The sequence below is a fragment of the Hetaerina americana genome, unplaced genomic scaffold (genome assembly GCF_022747635.1).
Source record: "Hetaerina americana unplaced genomic scaffold, ioHetAmer1.1.p SCAF_1, whole genome shotgun sequence".
Taxonomy (NCBI): domain Eukaryota; kingdom Metazoa; phylum Arthropoda; class Insecta; order Odonata; family Calopterygidae; genus Hetaerina; species Hetaerina americana.
The window spans coordinates 34857142-34881393 of NW_027286069.1; the positions used below are offsets into that span (position 1 = coordinate 34857142).

Below are 24252 nucleotides of genomic sequence, written 5' to 3' on the forward strand. Positions count from 1 at the left end.
TTGTTGGGAGAAATTCAAAGGAGATGCATTGGATGCATAGCATTTTGATTGGCAATGGAATGTTGGAGACAGTGATAGAGGGGAGAATGTTAGGCAGGGGAGGTAGGCGGATGCAAAGAATGGGCATGTTGGACGGGATGCAGGGAGGCAGAAATTATGCGGAATCGAAGTTAGGTTTATTTTAGTGTTGGGCGTTGCGTTATGTCGTCATAGATGAGGCTAGGAAATGTAGTGATGGTCAGTATTTGTGTTCATCAATAAGTCACTACCTTAGTCAAGAGAACGCAATTAATACGAGTAATGATCGTGAGAATTGCGTGAGTGTTCCCGCCATTTCGAATAGGTAGGTAGATGGTGGGGACGGAATGTTAAGGAAGTGGTGGTGATTGGGAAGGGGGAAGAAATCTTAGCGGCGGTATAATACATCTGTTGGTGAAAGGGCCCAAATTGACACGAGATTTACGTCTCAAACAATCTCGGACCGTATTATTCACGCGAGTCCATCTCCAATCAACACAGTAAGAACGGGAAACCCGACGAAAAAAGTTCTAACACTCTCGATAATGGGGAACATTCGTTAGAATGCAGTTGTTTACCTCTTCATCACCTCTCAACCCTTAAGAAAACATCTTCCACAATCTTCACTCATCCATTAATCATTCCAAGCCTGGAGAGTGTCATCATCATTCGGTCAAGTTAACCTGGATCAAATATGGGGATAAAAATGTCAGGTGAGCATTTTTTACCGAATAGAAAAAGGAAGCGATCGCCGCTCAAACCAAGGTATATGTAGATTGGAAAGATCACTCAGCGTTGACAGTGTTCTTGCCAAATATCCTTCCGTTTTACAGGAACCCTTTATAACCCTATATAACCATTTTTTTCAATTAGTTTTGCAAAATGCTTATCCCATGCCTCTCTCTTTCTCGTTCCTGAAAAGAAACTTTCCTTCGGAAGCGTCGAAAGGGCTCATCTTCAATCAATTTTTAAATGCTTTAAAACTCTTCTAAGGCCACTGCCGACATTAATCCACTTCCATGTAATGGGAGGGGAAAAGGGTGCTGAGGAAGTTAGCAGAAGTTGGCCAAGCTGCAAGCCAAGGATGAAAAATATTAAGTTTCCTAGAGAAAAACGGGGATGGGTGTCGCTTTCAGCTGCAGTTGGGCTGATTGTGTGAAGCCTGTGCATCCGATTTATACGAAGCTAATATTAGCATAGTAGAATAAATACCTAGCGACTATATGAAAATTGAAACAAAAACTCTCTCCAATGGATTGGGACTACATCGACCGTGCGACCACTGCCAATGGTGAATTACTTCTGAGAAAGGATTCAGAGAGACAGAAGAAGAAATTCGCCAGACTAAACAGCACCAAGGCGATCAGAACGCCACTGGACCGGAGCAGAACTGTCATTAATTTGACTGACACCGAGTTGGACGAACCTACCCTTTCCGTTCTCTCCAAAGGACTAAACTTCGCACCGGCCCCTCGGTCCATTCCTTACACTGACTTCATTGGAGGAATTGAACAGGCGGTCCGGAAGCTTCCCGGCGAAGCAGCAGAAGAAGTTAGAAATGAAGTCACCATGGTCCTAAAAAGGGCCTTGCCGCCCAAATCAAACACCTTCAAGGAGGAACGGGAAGCACTCCAAGCTTTGCGGAGGAAGACGGACATCATGGTGTTACCCGCGGACAAGGGAAACGCCACTGTCATCATGAAAAAGGAGGAATGCCATAGTAAAATACGTGAAGTCCTCTCAGATACAGCCTACGTAAGGTTGTCCCGCGACCCCACGGATGCCATCATGAGAAAGACCAGCGAACTCTTAAAGAAGGCCGAGATTCCTGCCGAAATCACTAAGCACCTGAGGCCACAAGCACCAGCCCCCCCGAGGTTATACGGGTTACCGAAGAACCACAAAACTGGGGCACCTCTGCGACCAATTGTGAGTGCCATCAGCTCACCTACCTATAATCTTGCGAAGCACCTCACCAGTGTTCTGTCGCCACATGTGGGCTGCTGCGAGAATCACCTAAGAAACTCTGCAGATTTTGTTAAAATCTTGGATGAAATCCGTCTGGAGGAAAGGGATATCCTGGTGAGTTTGGACGTGGTATCCCTTTTCACACGGGTCCCCCTGACTGACACTCTACGCCTCCTGGAAGCCAAGTTCGACGCTACCACGGTGATGCTTTTCCGCCATGTCTTGACCTCCACCTACTTCCTCTACGATGGGCAGTACTTTGAACAAGCGGATGGAGTGGCAATGGGATCTCCACTCTCCCCTGCCATAGCCAACTTCTTCATGGAAGACTTCGAAGAAAAGGCACTACAATCACAATCAGCCCCGCTCCGCCCGAAATATTTCTTCCGCTACGTCGATGACACATTCGTGATTTGGCCACATGGGAACGATACACTGAACGAATTCCTGGCGCATATGAATCGCCAGCATCCCAACATTTCCTTTACCATGGAATTGGAAATTGACGGCAAACTCCCGTTCCTCGATATCCTGGTTCAACGAAAGAGTGATGGCACACTCGGACATGGGGTGTATCGTAAGCCGACGCACACTGGGCTGTACCTCAACGGTAAGAGCCACCACCACCCAACCCAAAGGCGAGCAGTGTTGAATACACTCTTCCAACGAGCCAGGGACATCGCTGATAAGAATAGTTTGTCGGAGGAGATTAAACATCTCAAAACCACCTTTCGCCAAAATGGATATAGCGGACGCGAAATCTCTCTGGCCCTAAAAAGGGCCTTCAACCCGCTACCACGCACGATGAAGGAGGAAAAAGAAAAACCGATAGCAAGGGCCTGCCTGCCGTACGTCGCCTCGATCTCAGGTAAAATATCCAGGATACTGGCGAGGCACAACATCGAGGCTATCCACAAACCACCGGAAAAAAATTAGAAATTTGCTCGTCAGAGCAAAGGACCCTATCGGCCTAAAGACCCCAGGCATATACCAAGTCCCGTGTGCCTGCGGAGATGTCTACATCGGAGAGACGGGGCGGACCATTGAAACAAGATTAAAAGAACATAAAAGAAACCTTCGCCTGGGACAATTGGAAAAATCAGCCATCGCCGAACACAGCATCGCGATGGATCATTCCATCAATTTCAATGAGACGAAGGTACTTGCCCGCGCCGGTGGTTACTGGGACCGAATAGTCAAAGAATCAATTGAAATTAAAATGGCAGGACATAATTTCAATAGGGATTCCGGCTATTCCCTCAGCAATGCATGGAAACCGGTGCTAAACCAAGTAAAGAAAGGAAGGAACAGACCACAACTGCCCGGCGACCAATCAGGAGGTCCCCCCTCCTCGGGCCAATCACAGGTCACCTGAGGCGGGAGCTCAGGTATATAAGACGGCCAAATACGGAATGGCAGCCATCAACCCTGAAGACGATGCACGAGTCGGGCATCGAAACGTCGGCCAATATGGAACCCTTGACCCGGTGGAAGACCGGAGAATCCTTCACGAATCAAATACGCCGGGAAAGCACCAGATCTTACTTCAAAAAGACACTGTTACAAATCAGAGATCAATAAAAATAAAACTAAAAGGATGACTTTTGGTGGGGAAGTATGTCGCCAATTATAGCATGAGATTGAACGGCAATGGTATTTGTCAGAACAAGAAGAATTGTGTTACCCTGGAAACAGCATTACTTGCAATGCATGGAAAAAGAAGTAAGAAAGCAGTGAACGAAACAGAATAACTGCCAATAAATGAAAGCATCCCACAAAAAAGTCTAATAACAGTCGGAAATATACCTTTGGATGTCAGAAAACACTCCATTAAAATAAATGTCTGGAGAGTACAGTAACGAAAACAAAAAAGAAAAAATATGAGCCAATGGGAATGCCGTCTTGCAGATGAAACTTCAGAGTTTCCCAGTCTTATTGCATCAAAGTTTCTTAGGAATCTCCGACATCGAAAGTGAAATTCAAACTTTGGAAAGAGGAAACTTCAAGAGTTAAGAGTGGGCTATTAATTCGGGAATAAATGTAAGCATTGAAGAAGTTCAGAAGAAACAGGTCAATAGAGGAGTCTTTGGGACGCGTTGCAAAGAGGGTGAAATAGTGCTATTAGGAATACGCTAAGGCATAATGGTGTACTGAATGCAATGAAAGAAAGAAAGAAAGAAAGAATGGATGGGAGAAACGATAGGGAATCCACAGATGGGTAAGTCAATCAGATAATACAAGATACGAATGCGAGTAGCTGGGATGAAGCCGGGAAACTAACTGAAAAGAGAGGACAGTGAGGAGTTACGGTGAAGCTTCTCGTCCGGGTGGGGACGATCTGGGTCTCAAAGACTCCGGGAGTCAACCGCAGAAGTCAGCGCGTCGCGTCTACGGAAATTCTTACAAAGGAGAGTCACCCAACTATTGTGAAACACAGCCTCACCCAAGACCATCGGATTATCTTCGACGGAGCTAAAATAATGATCATATCAAACGGCTACCCGGAATCACTTGACAAAGGAAGCGAAAGAAATCCATCTTGAAGGAAAACATGCAACTGAGATACGCCTTCAGCCAATCGTGGAAGCTCGTGCACCAGAAAATGAAGACAGCGATGAGGAAAAGAGAGAAAGTGAGCAACAGTCAATCAGAAATTATCCGAGCCTACTCGGACGAGGAAAATAATGGCCCTGTAACAACGCCCTGAGGACGATGACGGAGTTAGCCATCGAAACGTCGGTAGCTGAAACCCTGACCCGGTGGAAAACCCACGAAGGCTCCACCGCAATCTTGCCTCGAGAAAACACCAAATCTTACATACGATCTTAGGCATGATCACATCAATTACATGGAGTATCGAGGTGGTTATGGCTGAGGAATGGTGGCCGCCTATGATGAAGAAACTGAGGCAACCGCGAGGTCTTGCTGAAAGCGAATCGCAAGGTCAGTCCACCAATAAATTTCACGCCTCAGTATGAAGTCGCGAGTTTCCTTACTCCGCCTCTCGGGGGACGGGACGGAAGGGATCGATTCGGCCATGCATATTCCGCTCACGTTGTCGCCCTGGAAAAAATTACAACACGCGGGAGAGGCGCGCGGGACGGGAGGAGGAGAGAAGGATGGAGACGAGGCATTAAAAAAAAAGCCCGGCGCATAAAAATTGTTTGTGTTGTGCACGTAATGACTTTGAGGCCCTTCGCCACGCGAGGCACGAGCGCCGAGGGAATAAAACTCGTCGTGCTCACCATCATATAAGAATCTCCTTTTTTTCTAACCTAAGCGTTTTAAAATTAAGGAGGGGGGTGTGCGCTAATGTTAACATACCTCCAATATTGGCACGGAGAACTGGCTATCAAATAATGAATGACGGAGAGAAAAGTGCCAAAGTTAATATCACGATAAAATGTCAGAAATGACTAGAGCTTTATGCGAATTATTTTTTTCACCATATAACTATGCGTCGCTTTTGCAGTGTCCGGAATAACGCTTGGTCAGCCCCTCTGCAGAAAAACAATGACGCTAGCCTAAAACATGTGCGCTGGGAAAGGTACTATGCTATGCTTTCGGAAATATAGTCGGAGAGTCCTGTATGCACGGGATTTGGTATGCGAGGAATGATGGAAACATCTGAAGTACATTACGGGATACTGGGATGGCAAACCGTCTGCCCTGATTAATTCTCTGCTATACGGTAATCCGTTCTGAATCGTCTCAGTAATAGAATGAAATCGCTCGCACATTTACTTAAGGTAATGCTCACTTGAAAACGTATAGGGTTCAAGCAGTTGTCGTATTTCACTGGTGTAGAATGTCTCGTGATTTGGAACTGTCGTGCAACTTTCTCATAGATTATAAGGATCTTACATGATACCTGTCAATAATTTTAGATAGTACTTCATTTTGATAGTATGAATGCCAGCTAAATTTCAATTCAAAAACGATAAGAATATCGTCGTGGCAGCGTTTCCGGATGATAAGAATTTATTTGATATGGTAATTGAGATTGTATTGTGAGTGCATTTCGATAGTAAATGATAGTAATTAAGTGTATTTCGTGATTGAATTAGAATCTAGTTAATTTGGTGCTAATATTTTGAATCCGCTATATTCTCCTCAGCCTACTTGAACTTTCATAGTCCATGTTTTTCTGTCTGCTGGTTCAAGTGGACTCCTTTATTATCCCCGGCTGGTTGCTGGGTACACTCGACCGCACTTCGGAGATTTTATATTCAATATTCTATGCATGTTATGTATTTTATCGGGGATGACTCATATTCTTAATTTATCGATGCAAGTATTATTTCGTATTAACTCTTCTTCAGCTCATTAGCGTTCAATATCTTCTTTCCTTCATAATTTCCTGTTCTGATATTTTGCTTCTCGTAAATCATCTTTGACCGAACTTCCTCTGAATGTCCTTCCTTTCCATAGTTCGTTCACAATACAGTTCGGTGGATTATTTAGTCTAAAATGTGCCGTACATATTTTCCTCTGCATTCAACTCATTTGTCACTGTCTTCCATAGGATTCTCTTTCCCTCAACTTTTCGAAGGATTTATTCATTAGTCATTCGGGCCGTCCATTTCATTTTCATCATTCTTCAGTCGGTCCCACTGATACATTTCCTCAGATCTCCTTCTCTCTGCTGCCATTATCGATTATATCTCATAGCCGTCGACTCCGTTAACACCGTGTGTAGCTTTTAATGAACCGTATCGTGATGTTCGTGCCGGAGCTCTTTGCATTTTGCAGTCGTATATTCTGGTAGATAAATCATCAATCTTCGCTCGCATTATTCTGAATGCTCTGACTCTCTCCCTGGCACTTTTTTTCTTATTCTGATATCCTGATCCTAATTGGAAATAGTCTTTCACTTCCTCAAAAGTGTCCTTCCGTAATTGTATTTGAAAATCATCCCTTTGCATTACACCCATCGTATAGTTCTCTTGCCATATCTCCTTTATTTTCTTCAAGTTTCACTATTTCATCCGAGAGCTTCTTTCTCATCGTATACCGCCTTTAAACCTAATTTTTTTCATTTACTGACCTAGCTAACCACAGATGTTAACGTTCATGGCCGAGAATAAGCATCCATTACTTATTCATTCCAATCTTTCCATCGATTCTTGTTCCACCGCGTTTGATTAGCCCTTCTTTTCCTTCGATATATGTTCCCTAAGATTTCCTTGGCGCAATGAAAAAGGGATTCATCAGAGAGTTGGGGGGGGGGGGTAACGGGTAATACTTCTTGGCATGTCTGCACGGGGGCCAAATTACCACAGAAAACTGAGATACGTTTAAGCACTCCACAAGTTTTAAATAGTCACCGCGATCGTCGAGGCAGAATAGTTTAATTAGAATTCATCCGTTCAGCAAGGCAGAACTTTTATTTGTAAGTTGAAAATGGACTGTAAAAAAATTTATTGGAAATAAAAATGCATGATAAAACATTACATTTATTGCATGAAATTATTTGTCTCAGTGTTTGCTTGGGTTCTGTATGTAATTATGATTATCATTGGTACCCTAACATTTGAGATAAATTTTGGATGGATACCGTTAGATATTTTTTCTCTCCTACCAAAAACCCAAGCCGCCAACTAGAACTACAATAAACCCTTTTTTAATTCCGCACACTTCCTTTCTCCCTTCGTTCCGTTAAAAATGCCCATCCTATCCCCACCCCATCCGCGTTTATCGTTCTCCCTTCAGTCCTCAACAACCCGTCGTAATTCAAAATGCTCCACGCCCACCTGTCCTGCCTCCCTTGGATTTTTGCCAATAATTCTCCCTCTTCTCTCACGACGGCAAGCACTTCATCGTTTGATTTTTTTGATAATATTAATTTAAATATTTACCTTAAGAACTAGCTCTATTGTAATGAATAAAATATTTTGAAAATATTATATCATATATTAATCGACCGTTCAGTTTCCTCATACAGTGTTAGGACTCCAATAAACAATTACAGCCTCCAATTCTTAAAATTGTCTCACTGAGTATTTGCGTAAACGTTTCTGAATCTATGAGGACTACTCGTGACGTAAATGAAGAAACTCTGATTCAGCCAATCCAGATTTTTCCTTGGATTGCGTTTTTGCTACCTTTTAAAAAATTAAAGTTGATTCCCGCTTGGTCGGTAATATTAAATTAAAATCACTACGCGGTGAATAAGGTTCAATTTTGTTTTAAAATTTGTAAGTATTATCGCGACGCAATATGAATATCTTTCCCTGTATAAGACCGATGTGTAAATTAGTGTACTCCAGGAGAGGTATTTATTTCATGGGGTGCGTCTTTGCGTTGTGAAACTTGAGAATTCTTCGTAGAATTTTGCTGAAATTCATTACTAAACTCTTCTCAATCCAAAAGTGTATCAATGTCGAGGAAACCTTTTGTCAATTACATACCCCAGTAACTTCACAGATTAATCAAAATTTTTATTTTTTTCGAACTGGGTATCAAATTCTCGTAGGAAGCTGAGCCGAAAACCGAGGAAAGTTTTAAAATTTATATTTCGCGTAGTTTTTCCGTCTTCCTTTTGGCCATCATTAAAGTGGCGGCATGCAACCTCATACCTGGGTTTCCCACTTTTGCCTCCCTTTTCCTGCTCACCTCGCTTGCCGTTTCTTATGCCGTAACACGTCACCCGTTTCGAATTCAACTTTTTTGTTCTAACTTCACTTCCTCAGAATCCTCGAGGGATTGAACTCCGCTGGTCGTTTGCGAAATCGCACGATAATGAGACACAGTATTTTGTTCGTCCGCTCTTAATGAGGTACCGAGAAAAAGGGACAAGGAAAACGCTAGGCCGAATTATAATCCTCGGGAGGATTAAGAGAGTGAGAGACCGATCCACCTCCACGCCATCCACACTGCAATATATCGCTCTTAATACTATATTTACTTAAGTATATATATATACATATACATATACATACATACAACTATATAACGACGCATAGTTAAATGTATATATATATATATATATATATATATATATATATATATATATATATATATATATATATATATATATATATATATATATAGAGGAAGGCAACGGGAAACCACCTCAATTATCATTCCCAAGAGCAATGTGATGGACAATAGAGATATTTTGAGTCCTGGCAACCACGGGGCTCGGCCCAATCGGCCGTGTGTCGTGCCCGGCAGCGGGGGAGGCAAGGCTTCCGCGGTCGTCATCCCGCGAAACCCTTGCAAGGGAAAACCAGCAGCAGCAGGACAGAAGACGCTGGAGAAGAAGACCAAATTAGTTAGAATAGGAACGTGGAATGTTAGGACAATGATGAGGACAGGGAAATTGGAGAATGTTAACCGAGAGATGGAAAGGGGAAATATAGATATTTTAGGTCTATGCGAGGTGAGATAGAAAGATAGCGGGGATTACTGGAGTGATAAGTATAGAATAATATACAGCGGTGGGGACGAGAGCCAACGAGGGGTTGCCATAGTATTAAATGAAGAGGTAGGAAGAAGCGTAGTCAACATAGAACAGGTAACGGATAGAATACTACTAGTGGAGATAAAAGCAGAACCGACGAACTTAGTTATTATTCAGGTATACATGCCACCGAGCAACCATAAGGAAGAAGAGGTCGATAGGATATACGATCAGTTAGAGGACATGATCGCGTTTGTTCCTGCAGGGAAACATTTGATAGTGATGGGGGATTGGAATTCGACGGTAGGCGAAGGAAGAGATGGTGATGAGGTGGGGGACTACGGTTTAGGCACGAGGAATGACCGCGGGGAGAAAGCAGTTGAGTTCTGCAGGAGACAGGGGTTAGTCATCACCAACACTTGGTTTAGACACCACAAAAGACGCAGGTATACATGGAAAATGCCAGGTGACTCAGGAAGATATCAGCTAGATTATATCCTGGTTAGACACAGGTTTAGGAACAGTGTGATAAATTCACACAGCTTCCCGGGAGCGGATGCGGACTCAGACCACAATTTAGTTGTTATGAAATGTAGCGTACGTTTCAAAAAGATAAGGCAGGGGCGGCGAGTTAGAAAATGGAATGTAGAAGCATTAAATGGGTTGAAAAGGAAGAAATACAAACAGGCGGTAGAGAAAATCATGGAGGATGGTAAAGGGCTTAGTACTATCGAAGGAAAATGGGAAATGATCAAGGAAGGGTTGTCTAAAGCCGCAAAAGACACTATTGGAACCGTTAACGCTAAAAGGACTAGGAAACCATGGATCACGGATGAGATGATTACAAAGACGGATGAGCGGCGAAAATGGAAGAATATAAATACAGAATTAGGCAAAATGGAGTATAAAGAATTGAACAATAAATTGAGGCGGGCAACAAATAAAGCAAAAGAAGCATGGTGGAAGACGCAGTGCGAGGATATGGAAAGTCTGCAGAGGAAGGGTGAAATCGGTGCGCTGTACAGCAAAGTTAAATCGTTATCGGGAAGTAAGAAAGGAAGAGCTATGCTAACAGTTAGAGATAAGGCGGGTAAGGTAATAGTTGACGATGGAAAGATCCAAGAGAGATGGAAGGAGTATATAGAAGAACTGTATACAGTACTAAAGAACTCAGACCAACAAAGTTAGACATTGAAAAAGAAAATGACGTAGAGGAAGACAACTTAGGTCCAGGCATACTAGAAAATGAGATAGAAAGGGCATTAAGGGAGATGAAACTAAAGAAGGCCGTGAGGCTTGATAACATTCCCGTGGAACTTTTAAAATGCTTAGGAAAGTGTGGGAGGAAGAGGCTATATGGGCTGATCCGTAGTATTTATGAGGAGGGAATCTGGCTGGAAGACTTTGTGAGATCAGTTTTAGTTCCTAATCCGAAAAAGGTAAAGGCCAGGTCATGTGAGGACTACAGGACAATTAGTTTGATATCCCACGCAGCTAAAGTTGTTCTCAGGATCTTAAACAAAAGGATAGAGAGTAAGGCAAATGATTACTTAGGGGATGATCAGTTTGGGTTTAGGAAGGGGAGAGGGACGCGTGATGCCATAGCAGTAATGAGATTATTAATCGAGAGGAATATAGAACACAACCAGGAGGTATTTGCTTGTTTCGTAGATTTCGAAAAAGCGTTTGATAGAGTGAATTGGGAAAAACTAATGAGTATGTTGCAGAAAATAGGAATAGATTGGAGGGAAAGGAGGCTAATCCGCAACCTGTACATGTCTCAGACTGCTCAGGTGCGGGTGGGAAACGGGGAGTCAGGATGGGCAGTGTTAGGAAGGGGTGTAAGGCAGGGTTGCCCATTATCACCGTTGCTGTTCAACCTGTATGCAGAGGAAATGATCAAAGAGGCATGGGAAGAACTGGAGGTAGGAATGAAAGTGGGCGGGGAATTCGTAAAATCAGTTAGGTTTGCTGATGACCAAGCTTTAGTTTGTCAGTCAGCCAAGGGGCTGCAAGCATTGCTGAGTGAATTGGAAATTCAGTGCGACAGGTATGGGATGAGAATCAATATTAATAAAACAAAGGTTATGCGATTTTTTAGAAAGAAAAAGGCAAAGCTTAACATTAAAATGGGAGGGCAAAAACTAGAGCAGGTAGAACAGTTTACGTATCTCGGTAGTGTTTTGGACCAACACGGTCAAAGTAGTAGGGACGTAAGGAGAAGAATTGCGCTAGGCAAAGAGGCTTTCACAAGGAGGAGGGAGTTGATGACGGGGACTTTGAGTAAGGATGTTAAGAAAAGACTCATAAAAACTTTGTTATGGAGCGTAGCTATGTACGGTGCGGAAACGTGGTCATTGAAGCAGGAGGATAGACGTAGATTGGAGGCTTTTGAAATGTGGGTGTGGAGAAGAATGGAGAAGGTGAAATGGACAGAGAAGAAAACAAATGAGGAAGTACTTGGTATGGTGGGCGAAGAGAGGGGTTTGTTGGGAGCAATCCTATGGAGGCAGGAAAAGTGGATGAAGGGGGTATTGACCGGCAGTGGGATGTTGAAGACTGTGATAGAGGGTAGAATGTTGGGCAAAAGAGGAAAGGGAAGGAACAGGATAGGGATGTTGGACGGGATGAAGGGAGGAAGAAAGTACTCAGGGATGGAGTGGGACCTGATATAGAGTAGGATGATGGATTTTTTGTTTTGTTAGGAGTAATAAAATATTTGTTTGGTAGTTGTCCATCCAAAAACCTACCTTAATCGGTAGAATACCTTAAAAAAATATATATATATATAACTATGCGTCGCTTTTGCAGTATCCGGAATAACGCTTGGTCAGCCCCTTTTGGAAAAAACATACTATATACTATAGCCCCTTTGGAAAAAACAAACTATATACTATATAACTTATGTCAGAGTGCACTGGATGTGAATAATAAGGTATATGAATAAAAAGAGACGTTTCAGGCGTGATATGGTGGAATATTATGATTAATTAAAAATAGCAATTTTCCACAAAAATAAAATTTAATGCGACCGGTTTCAATGTTACTACATCATCATCAGGTGATAGTTAAACCTCAGAGTCCAGTATATATATGATTAAAGGCAAGTAAGGGGAGGGTGGAGGAAAAGAGGGGAAGAGGGGGGAAGGTGGAAGGCAGAATGGGTGACTATGTGAGTGGGGGGGGGAAGAGGGTTGGGGAAGACAAGGTGCAAAGACCCTAGGAGTCCGGAGAGCGCGTCGTGGCCGAATGGAAGGGGGTGTCTTAACTATCACCTGATGATGATGTAGTAACATTGAAACCGGTCGCATTAAATTTTATTTTTGTGGAAAATTGCTATTTTTAATTAAAGGTATATGAAGTTAGCACTAGCGAACAAAGATAAAAACACAGAAACGCACAAAAAAGAAAAGAAACTCACTAGTTTTCGAATTTTAGGTGCTACAAGCCACCTTTCTCAAGGAAGAGGAGGAGGAAGGAACTCTTCCTTCATAATTCCTTCATTCTCTTCCCTTCTTTATATATATATATATATATATATATATATATATATATATATATGTATAGAGCTTATTTTTAATCGAGGTCAGACTCCTAGGGGTTCCATTACCCCTCAGCACCCGATTGAATGTGGACATTCGAAACGCGATCCCCAAAAAGCGTACTCTCACCCGAAAAAACGATTTACGGGCAAGGGACGAAGATTAAGGTTCCGAGAAAAGTGAATCCGCCTTTAAATGGGAATGGCAGAGGAGGAGGAGGAAAATAAAAATGTAAAATTTGATGGATGAGAAACACTTTATTTTCACTGGGATTTCAGTCTCCGAAGTATAAAGTATCACAAATTAGGACGCTAAATGTCACGATTCCGATTACATACTTCATCCGCAGCAAACAATTTTAAAACATCGAGGATGGATGACTGCATAATATAATTAAATACTCGTGTCTACGTCATCGTTTAATTGAAACACTCGCGGTTCAGCGATAGTGAAAAAATGTCCTCGGAGTTCACAAATGTTTATTTTCGCTGCGGCAGATTTCATCGGGGAGTAACATTTACAAGTTTTGTAGAGTTTTAATTGTCCACTTTGATTTTTCCGTCTACAAGGGTAACTAGGCTTCTTGGCATGATCGGCTTATTGCGGGATAGACTTGAGCATAATTTCTAGACTTCATGTTGAAGCATTCGTTCGGAGACGACTCAAATTCTTAAGTTGTCAATGACCACTTAAGAATGATGACTCTTCTTCGGGGCGTAAATATTACATTCGGACGAAGTCTCCAGGAGGGTGAAGAAACGTTGGAAAAATACTAATCCTGATGGATGAAGGATCATAGCTATCTATAATATTTCGTTATCCCTGGAAATCTGTTACCCAGGATACAGGAATGATGAAATAGTCAGAACACAGATGGGAAAATGTATATATTTTGCACATTTTTGCTCGCGTAACATTGTGCAAACACGCGAACACTCATGCTGAGCAGTCAGGAAGCCGAGTGATCTCCAGTGAAAAGAATGCTGAGGATGTTAGATTTACCTGGCAAGGAGTTCTTAAGTTCCGCTGATCCTGCAACTCGAAATGACTTCAGGAGAGTGAGCGAATTGGGGGGTGGCAAGGAAAGGGGTGGGAGGTGAATGACGAAAGGGAAAAGGGGTGTGGGAGGACAAAGGCTTGAGGACAAAGGCTGAATCTGGAAGAAACGTTCTCAATCAACCTAACTTTCTACCTCCTTTCCCTCATCTCCGTACCCCTTCGAAGGGAGGGAGAAGACGTTTTGAGATGCGGGAGAGAGTTCCCTTGGGTAAATGGGAAAGACAGGTCGGGGAATGGCCGAGAGGGAGGGTCAGGGTCGTGGGGGAAAGCCTTATGGGGAGGGAAAGGGGATAGGAAACCCTTAGACGGATCTGCGAATGGAGTGGGGGAAGGGGACGTGGCGGGAGACAAACGTCGGGAGGCGAAGGATGGATCGCCGGGGAATTGGTTTCAGGGCGGCGGGGGAAGGAAGCATGGGGGCTAATCGGGACCGGGATTGTGTTAAAGCCAGGGTGAGAGATAGCGAGGGGTGAGGGAGATAAAGGAGGACGGAGTGCATTAGATGGGTGGGAAAACGTATAGCCAGGCGGCATTCTGTGGGTGTGTCTCGTGAATGGGGTAATAATGGAACCCTATCTCTTCCCTCATTCCTTGGACTCCCTCTCATAAGCTCGTTCCCTTTAACCTCCCAGCATTTCATCCAGACTCGAGTTCTTCTCTGGTTGAATCGTGAAAAGCGTTTCTTTTATTCGTATATTGTACGTGTTTCCCGATTCAAGAACCCTCAGAGGAAAACAAAATTCGAAGAAATATGCTGTCGGTAAAGCGGGGAAGCTTTCCGCTGTATTTCATCTCAGAAGCCAAGTAGACTTAGAAATATGGAGCATCGCTAAATAAACATTGAGCTGTCATTTGTAATAAATTTGGAATACTCGTATGATATAGAAGCTGTTATTTGACTACCAGGAAAGAATAATTCTAGAGGGCCTCATAGGTCTCTCTTAACCGCGGTCGGTTGTACATTACATTTCGCAATGTATTTGTAATTGAAGTTCTTTTATTTTACCGTAAGAGTATTGCCAATGCAAATAATATCTTTCATTTAGTTAATAGCGATGAGATGAATAATATTTAAACGATTCCCGATGAACATCTCATTCGCTTAGGTCCAAAATGGTTGGATACGATGCAATCTTCTCTCATCATTCTTTTCATCCCTCACTTTACACTAGGTCTGCATTCAATGTGTACTCGCTTTTCCATATAAGTAGAGATGTATTTGTTCCCTCGGCGTCCCATAGAAAACATCGCAAAATTCACAGCTGGCACAGATTCGGCCATTAAATTGAATTCTGTGGTTCAGCAGCCGAATGTACGTGAACCCAATTTTCGCGGAAGGCAATTTGATTCCCTCTCCGCACGAAGACCCTCGGAAAACAGACGAACGAATTGAACAGCCTGCGCGATCTAATGACCCATATTGCAGGTTCCGTGTTGGCGGGAGCAATGTTGATTGTTTCTGTGAGGGTCACTCGAACCGGAAATACCACAAGCTGTCGTCACAATAAATTCTGGGTCGGTCGAGCCTCCGACAGAAAAGATCAGAAGAGAGCCTTAAACGCACTTCATGCATATGTTATAATCTTATGTTCCAACATGGACATAAAATGTAGGATTATTTAAGGAAGAATATCGGGACACCCAAAAGAAGATGTAGAGAACGGAAGTATGTATACCGACCGTTGAGGCATCATCAGGTACACAATATCATTTCAAAACTTGAGGCATACACACATTCACGTATATACGTGTGAAAACTACGGGTTTGGTGTTGCACAATGATCGTAAAGGGAGGGAGTTGTCGGAGAGAGGAAGCTGTTGCCTGGTCATTAGAGTCTTTGATAAGCTCTTTCAATGGGTGCTATAGGTCTGGAGGAGGGGCAAAGGTGCCGTGGCATATCTAGGAGGATGGACTTGGTGGAGAAGAGAGGTTTTCCTAGGCCATTTAAAAATTGTCTTGACAAATTCCATTTCGCCAAGCATCTCATTCACTCTGGAGTCTTGTTCCCACTACCCATCTCCATGTGTTACGTTAAGGGCAGTAGGACATCTTCGGGCAGCTGAAATTCTCCACCACAAAGACAATTTTAAATAATATATAAATATATAGTTTAATTATGTATAAACATAAAAATAATAAAGGCAATAAGCAGAGTGTCTACCAGGTAACGCCTGAGAAGTTTCATTTTAGCATGTAAGAATACGGTAGTGAAATGGGAAAATAGAGAGGACTATTGGAAGTTGATACAAAGTAATTATAGCTTAAAGAGTGAAAGCCTACATAACTTAGTAATAGTGCGGAATATGGTAAACAATTGGAACTTTGTGGAACTAATCAATTACGGAAAGGAAAATACAGCTTTGTTGATTCCACTTCATATAACACGCAACAACATTAAGTGGTCTTAACAGATCTGTATTTTTCTTTCCGAAAACGAAAATAATTGGATTCAGATCAAAATAGAAGAATGGATAATGGTCGAATAACCAAACAGTTATATGAGAGAAGAATAAATGATTTTAGAGGAAATGGGAAATATCAAGAAAAACATGGGTGAGTATATATGAAGATATCCTAAGAAAAAGAAGTATTCGATATTTCGGGAAAAGAAGAGAATGTAAAAAACAATGAATGGGTGAGACAGACGTGGGAGGAAGAAATTCAAGGATAGGACATAATGAAAGAAGTTAGTTAGGAATAGTAAGTGCTATGACAGAACCTAAAATGAGACTTTTAAAACTTTTAACCCGAAAGGTAATTCCATGAAAGTTATGTAATTGTGTATTTAATGAGGTTCTCAAGACTTAGGAATCCAATATTGAACATAAAAACGGAGAGTTCAAATTAGAACAATTGGAATACGTATTTAGGCATTATAATGACAGGAAAAGTCATGAGACAAAGAAATATGCTAGCAAAGGAAGTGCTGTTGATGTGAAGCTTAAGTCGTAAAACAGTATTAAAATGAGAGAATTTCACATTTAAAAATCATTCGCCTTGACTGAGATTCGAACTCGGATTTCGAGGGATCTGAGTTCAAATCAATATCAAGGAATAGAAATACTATCTACACCTTGGAATTCTCACATTTTGGTGGTTATCAACGGATGACTCCGTTAAAGTAACTGCGGCAGTCTTTCCCGTATTGTCTGAAAAGAAGGGTGAGCTGAAATATGAACGTAATGTCTAATGGATCAGTGTCTCCGTCTCATACGAAAATCAACGAGAGTAAGTCTGTGGGTCTGCTGTTGGTATTGTTAAGGATGTAGAAATAAAGTAGAACGGAGATGGCAACAAACGGAGAAATGCTCAGTATGATTGTGAAAAAGAGGAAGCTGTGGTGGAAAATTCGTAGAAGGTGGAAAATAATTGAATGGAGGAGGTTTTGAGATGTAGTGGGAAGCTGAAGACTGCGGTGAATGGAAGAATATTGGGTCGGCAGGGAACAGAATAAAAAATAATTGGTCCTTAGAATGCTATGAAGGAGGGTAGAAAATATGAGAAGCTATAAAAGGGAATCAAAGGTGGGTCTGGCAAAAGATGGTTTTACATCGAGCAGAAATGATTTTGAAGAGTGCAACGACTTGAGTTAATTTAAGGGAATCGTGGGAAACAGGCCTCTGGGCGGTAGGGTACCTAACGATAAATATGTGATAATTAGTCTCTGTTATACTATATAATTGCTTACAACCATGGAGAAAAAATTAAACCAGATGCATTTGTGGGATAACTTCTACTAAGCAGTGAAAGTACTAGCTAAAATTCAACTAGCCATATTTTTTGAATGCATAACTTTGGTTTCGTCATATTGTTCCTTGAAATACGTATCCTAGTTGGTCCTCATCACTATACTCCTTTGCCATGAAAATTGGTATATTTTTGTCGTCATTGAAACGCCGTAGGGTGATACAATGCGTAAAAACCATAATCCCGGAAAATTAAAATGTTTATTTATTTATTCTCCGTAATATGCGTTTCTCCCTAACAGTCCTACAATACTCTATGCCTTGGTGCATATAATAATGCATTTGGGGCTGTGGCCTCGAAGCATTCACCATTCCCAAACTTTCCGAAATATTACGAGGCATACGATACCAAAATGATAATCTTACATACATTATATCCTCCCGTGTAAATTCCGATATTGTGATTATTTTTTGATGCTATATAAGTGAAAACTGTACATATTTAATCCATGTACCCAGAGGTAATTTTAATGCCAATTTGCATTTGTAGGTGCCTGTATAGTGGTAAGTTAAGACCATCGAACAAACAATAATATAAAAAGTGCATATTAGAGACAATTTTAGAGAAAATATTATTTAAAATTAAAATATTGAGCGCTGCGTCGTATAGTTGCCAAACTTGGTCATTGAGGAGGGAGGAAGATAGACTTGAGTTATAGATTTCTGATATGCGTAAATGGATAAAATGGAGGAAGGACAATCGGCGGAAAGGTAGAAAAGTTAAGTGCTGGGCAAGAAAGTTAGAGGGAGGATGTTGCTGGCGGAAATTCGGAGATCGTAGGAAAAGTTGGTGGAATAAAGTACGAGAACGATCAGGTGTGGAGAACTGCGATTAAGCGGAGGAGGAAATGGAAGACGGCAGTAACGATTGGTAAGGAAGGGAGGAGAAGAGCGGGCATTTTTGGACGATGTGAGTGGAGGCAGCATGTATGCAAAGCTGAAAAATGGTTAATGGCAATGCTAGCTTTTAAGGAAATATTTTTTGCTGGAACCAGAGAAATTCGGCTTCTCAACAAAGAGACAGCTTTTCATAAATAATAAAAAATGAGTTAGCTGGTCCATTCCAAATTCATCATCTTAACAAAAGAAATCATGACTCATACCCATTCAACCACTCGAAATGTAAACAAAGAAAGAATTCACTTCAACTGTAGTGCTTTATAAAATATGTAATTTCCTAAAATGGCCTCTGTTCCCCATTCCCTTCCATGCACACTCAGTGGTGGGTCTGAGGGATATAAGTCGGTAGATTTGTACGTTAGTCTCCGCCATCCGCAAAGAACCGGCTAAATTCATCCCGAGCCATTCAATCGCCTTAGTTTCGGCTTCGGCCGGACCTTTGGTTCGGGGGATGGAGGGACATGGGGAAATAATCCCCCGCCGATATCACTCCCCAATCCCCAAACGGAGCCCCGGTCCAGAAAAATCTCCTTGATCCCGAAAGTTTCGATCTGGGATCGGCGGAAAAACGATGCCTCTCCCGTAGTCAATTCTTATGCCTTTTTTTTCCTTTCACATAGAGCACTCCCTTCGCCACAGCCCTCCAATCATTTCTCTTTATCCACCATCCCCAATCGTCCTCGACTCCCGCCGAGCACGCCAATCCCTCGCTTCAGTCCCCGAAACGGCTATCGGAAACCCTTCTTTCCCCCCCCCCCCTGAGTCCCCTCTCTTCACCCTCGGGAATCCATCTGCCTCCGTGCGAGATGTGTATGCACTATGCACGCATAGATAACATTCCTCCGCTCCCGCTACGTGCGCACACGCCGAATATTTTCCTAGCTATGTTAGCCTTGGCCAATATTTATTTGCCTCGGCCCGCCCAGTCTGGTCCGGCCGGAATTCGATTCAGTCCAGGACGCGAGGGTGAGCGGGGGTAGAGGGATCGTTCGTGTTTGAGAGTCGGGTGGGTGGAGGAGGGAGATTGCCCAATGGCTGCCGCTAAGGGGACCATAATGGATGGAGTGGACGGGAGCTCATTCCTGGGGACCGGACCGAACAGCATGGGTGGGAGGAGGGAAGTAAGTCAAGCCCAGGCGGCGGCTCTTTTCGACGTCCTCGTCCAGCTAGGCTCACTGAGCTCAGTTTATAAAAAAACGGCAAAATTACCTCGAGACTTGAATTCAAGTCGACGCGGCGAATCGAACGCGTTCGAAGTTCCATCCACAAGTGAGGATGCTATTCAAATGAACGCGTAACGATGTAGTATTTAGGATTTTTATCTGTATCCACCGAAAGCGAGTACATTTATCGACTTTGGTGTTGAGCGCTGAGGCGAATAAGGATTTATTGGTTCCCTCGCTCTCTCGCCGCATTTCCCGTTTCAATTTCGCACGAAGTGCATGGAACAACTTCACGTGCGAACGACTGACGGCATCGGGGCGTGCCTAAGGACCCCTAGAGTTAATTTCGCGTCGATCATCAAACTCGATCATCTCAATGTGCGCGGAGGAACTTCGCAAGTAAACAATTGACTGCCACAACGCGCGGAATGACTGCACGCTGCAAGGCGAGTTCCAGGATGTTTAGAGTTAATTTCGCGTAAATTCACATTCCAAAGAACCGCGCGCTAATTGCTGCTGACAGACTCTACTCGAGCTTCATGTGAATTCATGCCACAAACGTCGTCATCAGCGTTAACGCAGGGAAATATGGCGCATTATGTTAATTCGGCATTAAGATTTTTCGACTGCCAGTTTCACAAGTTTTTCTATATTTTTTAATGGATTTCTAATGGGATTCAAGTGGTCTTATACTACCTTGATCAAAAATTTCCCGGAATTTATTCAGAAAATTAAAAATACAAGTTTATTCATCTAAATCTATATTGTCCCCTTCAAAGTAATCCCCATCGACTGCAACACACTTATGCCAGCGCTTGATCCAATCCTCGAAACATTTTTTATATTCGGTTTTCGGTATGTCCATCAGTGCTTCCTGCGATTTTTCCATTACTTCCTCTCGGCTGCTAAAACGCGTTCCCCGTAATGGTTTTTTAACTCGATTGAACAGAAAGAAGTCACAGGGAGCCAAATCAGGTGAATTCGGTGGCTGTTGGATGGTATTTGTTGCATTTTTCGTCAAAAAATTACGAATAATGATAGCACTGTGCGACGGTGCGTTATCATGGTGCAAAATCCACGAGTTTTCTGCCCACATTTCTGGTCTCTTTCGGCGAATTGCTTCACGCAAACGTCTCATAACGCCCAAATAATACTCTTTGTTTACTGTCTGGCCTTCTGGCAAAAATTCATGATGCACTACACCGTTGTAATCCATGAAAACAGTCAGCATTGCCTTCTTTTTTGACTGAAAACGACGTGGTTTTTTTGGTCTCGGCTCATTTGGTGAACGCCATTCACTTGCCTGATGTCTGGATTGCGTGTCGTACTCATAAACCCACGTCTCGTCTCCAGTAATGATCCTTTTGATGAATGTGGGATCGGATTCAGCCTCGCAAATCATGTCTTTTGCGACGTCAACACGGTCTCTTTTTTGCATGAAATTGAGGTCTTTTGCTGCTACACGACGGAAACCCAAATCATTAACCACAATGTCTTGGGCGGATCCATAGGCAATGTTCAAGTCCTCCGCTATTTCTCTGATGGTTAATTTGCGGTTATTGACCAACATTTCTTTTACTTTATCAATTTTTTCACCGACTTTCGATGTCGATGGTCTGCCACTGCGTTCATCATCTTCGATTGACTCACGACCACTTCTGAACCGCTCGTGCCACTGGTAAACGACCGTTTTTTTTAGAGAATCGTTGCCGAAACACTTTTCCAACATTTCCAACGTCCGTGCGCCACTAAATCCGTTTTTTACGCAAAATTTAATACAAGTTCGTTGTTGCAAATTTAAATCCATTTCTGCAATTGTAAAAAATCGCCAACACACACAGAGATAGATGTACTCTTGGCTATGTAACTTTTGCAAATGTCAAGTTATGACACTAAGATTTAAAGGGAATATCAACAACAGATGTACCAATTTAACAAAAAAAAACAGAACTCAAATCGGAACGATGGGAGCGCCACACGGTGGTTATTCCGGGAACTTTTTGATCAATGTAGTATGTATCCATGCCGGTGTGTGCATGCACACAAAATATGAGTGTGCCTAATATATATGATTTCGTCGAAGTAATACGTAAGTGTTGAATAAAAAACTTGGACAGCAACAAACAATATAAAAAACACATAAAAAGGACACACACGTTATTTCTTAATAAACATATACTTATGTAAATATATATATATATATATATATATATATATATATATATATATATATATATATATATATATATATATATATATATATATTTGTGTGTGTGTGTGCGCGTACATATATACATAAACATATATATATATATAATATATATATATATATATGTACATATATATGTACAGGTATGTACATATATATTTATTCAGTATTAGTCCGAAAACAGCACATTTTGTTGGCCTTTACATCGAACTATTAACAACGATAACAATGGTCACATTTACAAACACCCAAGCCCTAGATGGAGGGAAACTCACCTAGGCGGGAATCGAACCCGCGACCCTTGGAATGGCAGACGAGGACGTTACCCCGCCGCCACCTATGTATGTGTATGTATATATATATATATATATATATATATATATATATATATATATATATATATATAACACTTTTTGAAAGACTCACGGACGTGAATAATAATGTATAACACTTAGCACTAGTGGACACAGACAAAAACACAGAAACACACAAAAAAAGAGACTCACTATTTTTCGAATTTTCGGTGGTCGTTGCCACCTTTATCAAGGAGGAGAGGGACAGAACTGCTGTTCTGTCCCTCTCCTCCTTGATAAAGGTGGCAACGACCACCGAAAATTCGAAAAATAGTGAGTCTCTTTTTTTGTGTGTTTCTGTGTTTTTGTCTGTGTCCACTAGTGCTAAGTGTTATACATTATATATATATATATATATATATATATATATGTATGTGTGTGTGATGTAGAAGCACTCTCGAGAGCAATATAATATTTGGACGACGCAGTAGAGATAGCACGTAAAAGGGAACATTTTAGAAAGTTTGAGCTTTCGGCCTTCTCTTAGGCCTTCTTCAGGTCAGAATCAACCTGAGTTTGTTTATATATATAAATGTATGATATTTGTGTTATATATATAATTTTGAAACATCATTACAGTTCAAATGTGTAGACAAATTTGAAAAACAAATGTCCAAATAGCGTTAATGATTTGATAATTATCGTATCGGATGTTTCCCGAGTCCTGAGAACATCGATAATTTTGAATTATGAGGTTTGTGGCGTTTATCCACAATGGTAACGGTTTTAGGGCGTTCCTCCGGGTAAGGGGGTCTCTTGGCGAGATATACCCTGATGCGGAGGAACGCTTGAAGGCCGTTACCATTATCAAATACAATATTTCGATATTCGATTTAATACGCAAGGCTTTCTAAAATTTTAAATGAACATACATTGCCAGCATAATGAATATTGACTCGTGGGGTTTTAAGCAATACCATTTATACCTTAATTGGCTTGCTGAGTGTGAAAAAAAGCAGATAAAACATTCATGCTGGAAACACTTGGTACTCTTCCACAGGATTATTCAGGCGGTGCGAGGCGGTTCACCACACTGCGGTATCATCATGTGTCCCCAAAGAAGGAGGTTATGGTCGCCATATATAACCAAGACGGGAGTGGGGTTGTAGAGGAAGGAGTGAGAGTGTCGGGAGTGCGAAAAGAGGAGAATAGGAAGGGAGTGAGGGCTATAAACGGGGGTGGGCCTAAATGAGCTTAAGGGAGGACTCCCAGGACATAGAGTGAAGATGCGTGGTTTTCAAATGCAATAGATTATAGATTCAGACCGCGTTTCATATGAAATGTTTCATCAAAATAAAGAATAAAATTTCCATAGAGAAATATGTTTTTGTACGCCCTAAAAATATTTCGATTTTAGAAAAGTCTCAATTTGACAATTCATTTAATTTTTCTGAAAAATATCCAACATTAAAATGACTACCCGTGGCTTAGGACTTTAGCGGTACTCCAGTTGATTCATTGCCGATAAATTTCAGGAACAGCAGTTTATATTCTATTCATTAGTTTGACCTGATGATAATACTACTGAACTGAAACCCGAGTCTAATGTCATATACTTGTAAACTGTAGTTTGTCTAAGCTTCTAGCAATACAGTGGTACAAATTATGTCTATTCCCGGCATTTTAATATGTTTTAATGATGATATGTAGTTGTCTTTCCTTTTATTGATATGTAACGAGTTGATTGCATTCGTATTGCCGTTGTATTGATTTTATTGGCTGTATTGGTATTCTATTGTAATTACAATATATTGACCTAGTAGTACGAAATGTTATTTTCGAGGAAATAAATTCTTCTTGGTAAACAAAAATATAGCTGAAGTTAGAGAAAAAAATTGCGGTATGTTATTTGGTCCTTGATTCGAAATAATTTTTGACTCCATACAGT

At 41.7% G+C, this 24252-nt stretch overlaps 1 protein-coding gene across 1 annotated transcript; it reads left to right on the plus strand.

The window, feature by feature from the left end:
• The first annotated feature begins 1269 nt into the window (after positions 1 to 1269).
• On the plus strand, positions 1270 to 23556 carry LOC139697393 (uncharacterized). The gene is made up of 2 exons (XM_071596078.1): positions 1270 to 2265; positions 23365 to 23556. The coding sequence occupies exons 1-2, from the start codon at positions 1270 to 1272 to the stop codon at positions 23554 to 23556; spliced, it is 1188 nt and encodes a 395-aa protein (XP_071452179.1).
• The last annotated feature ends 696 nt before the right edge of the window (positions 23557 to 24252 follow it).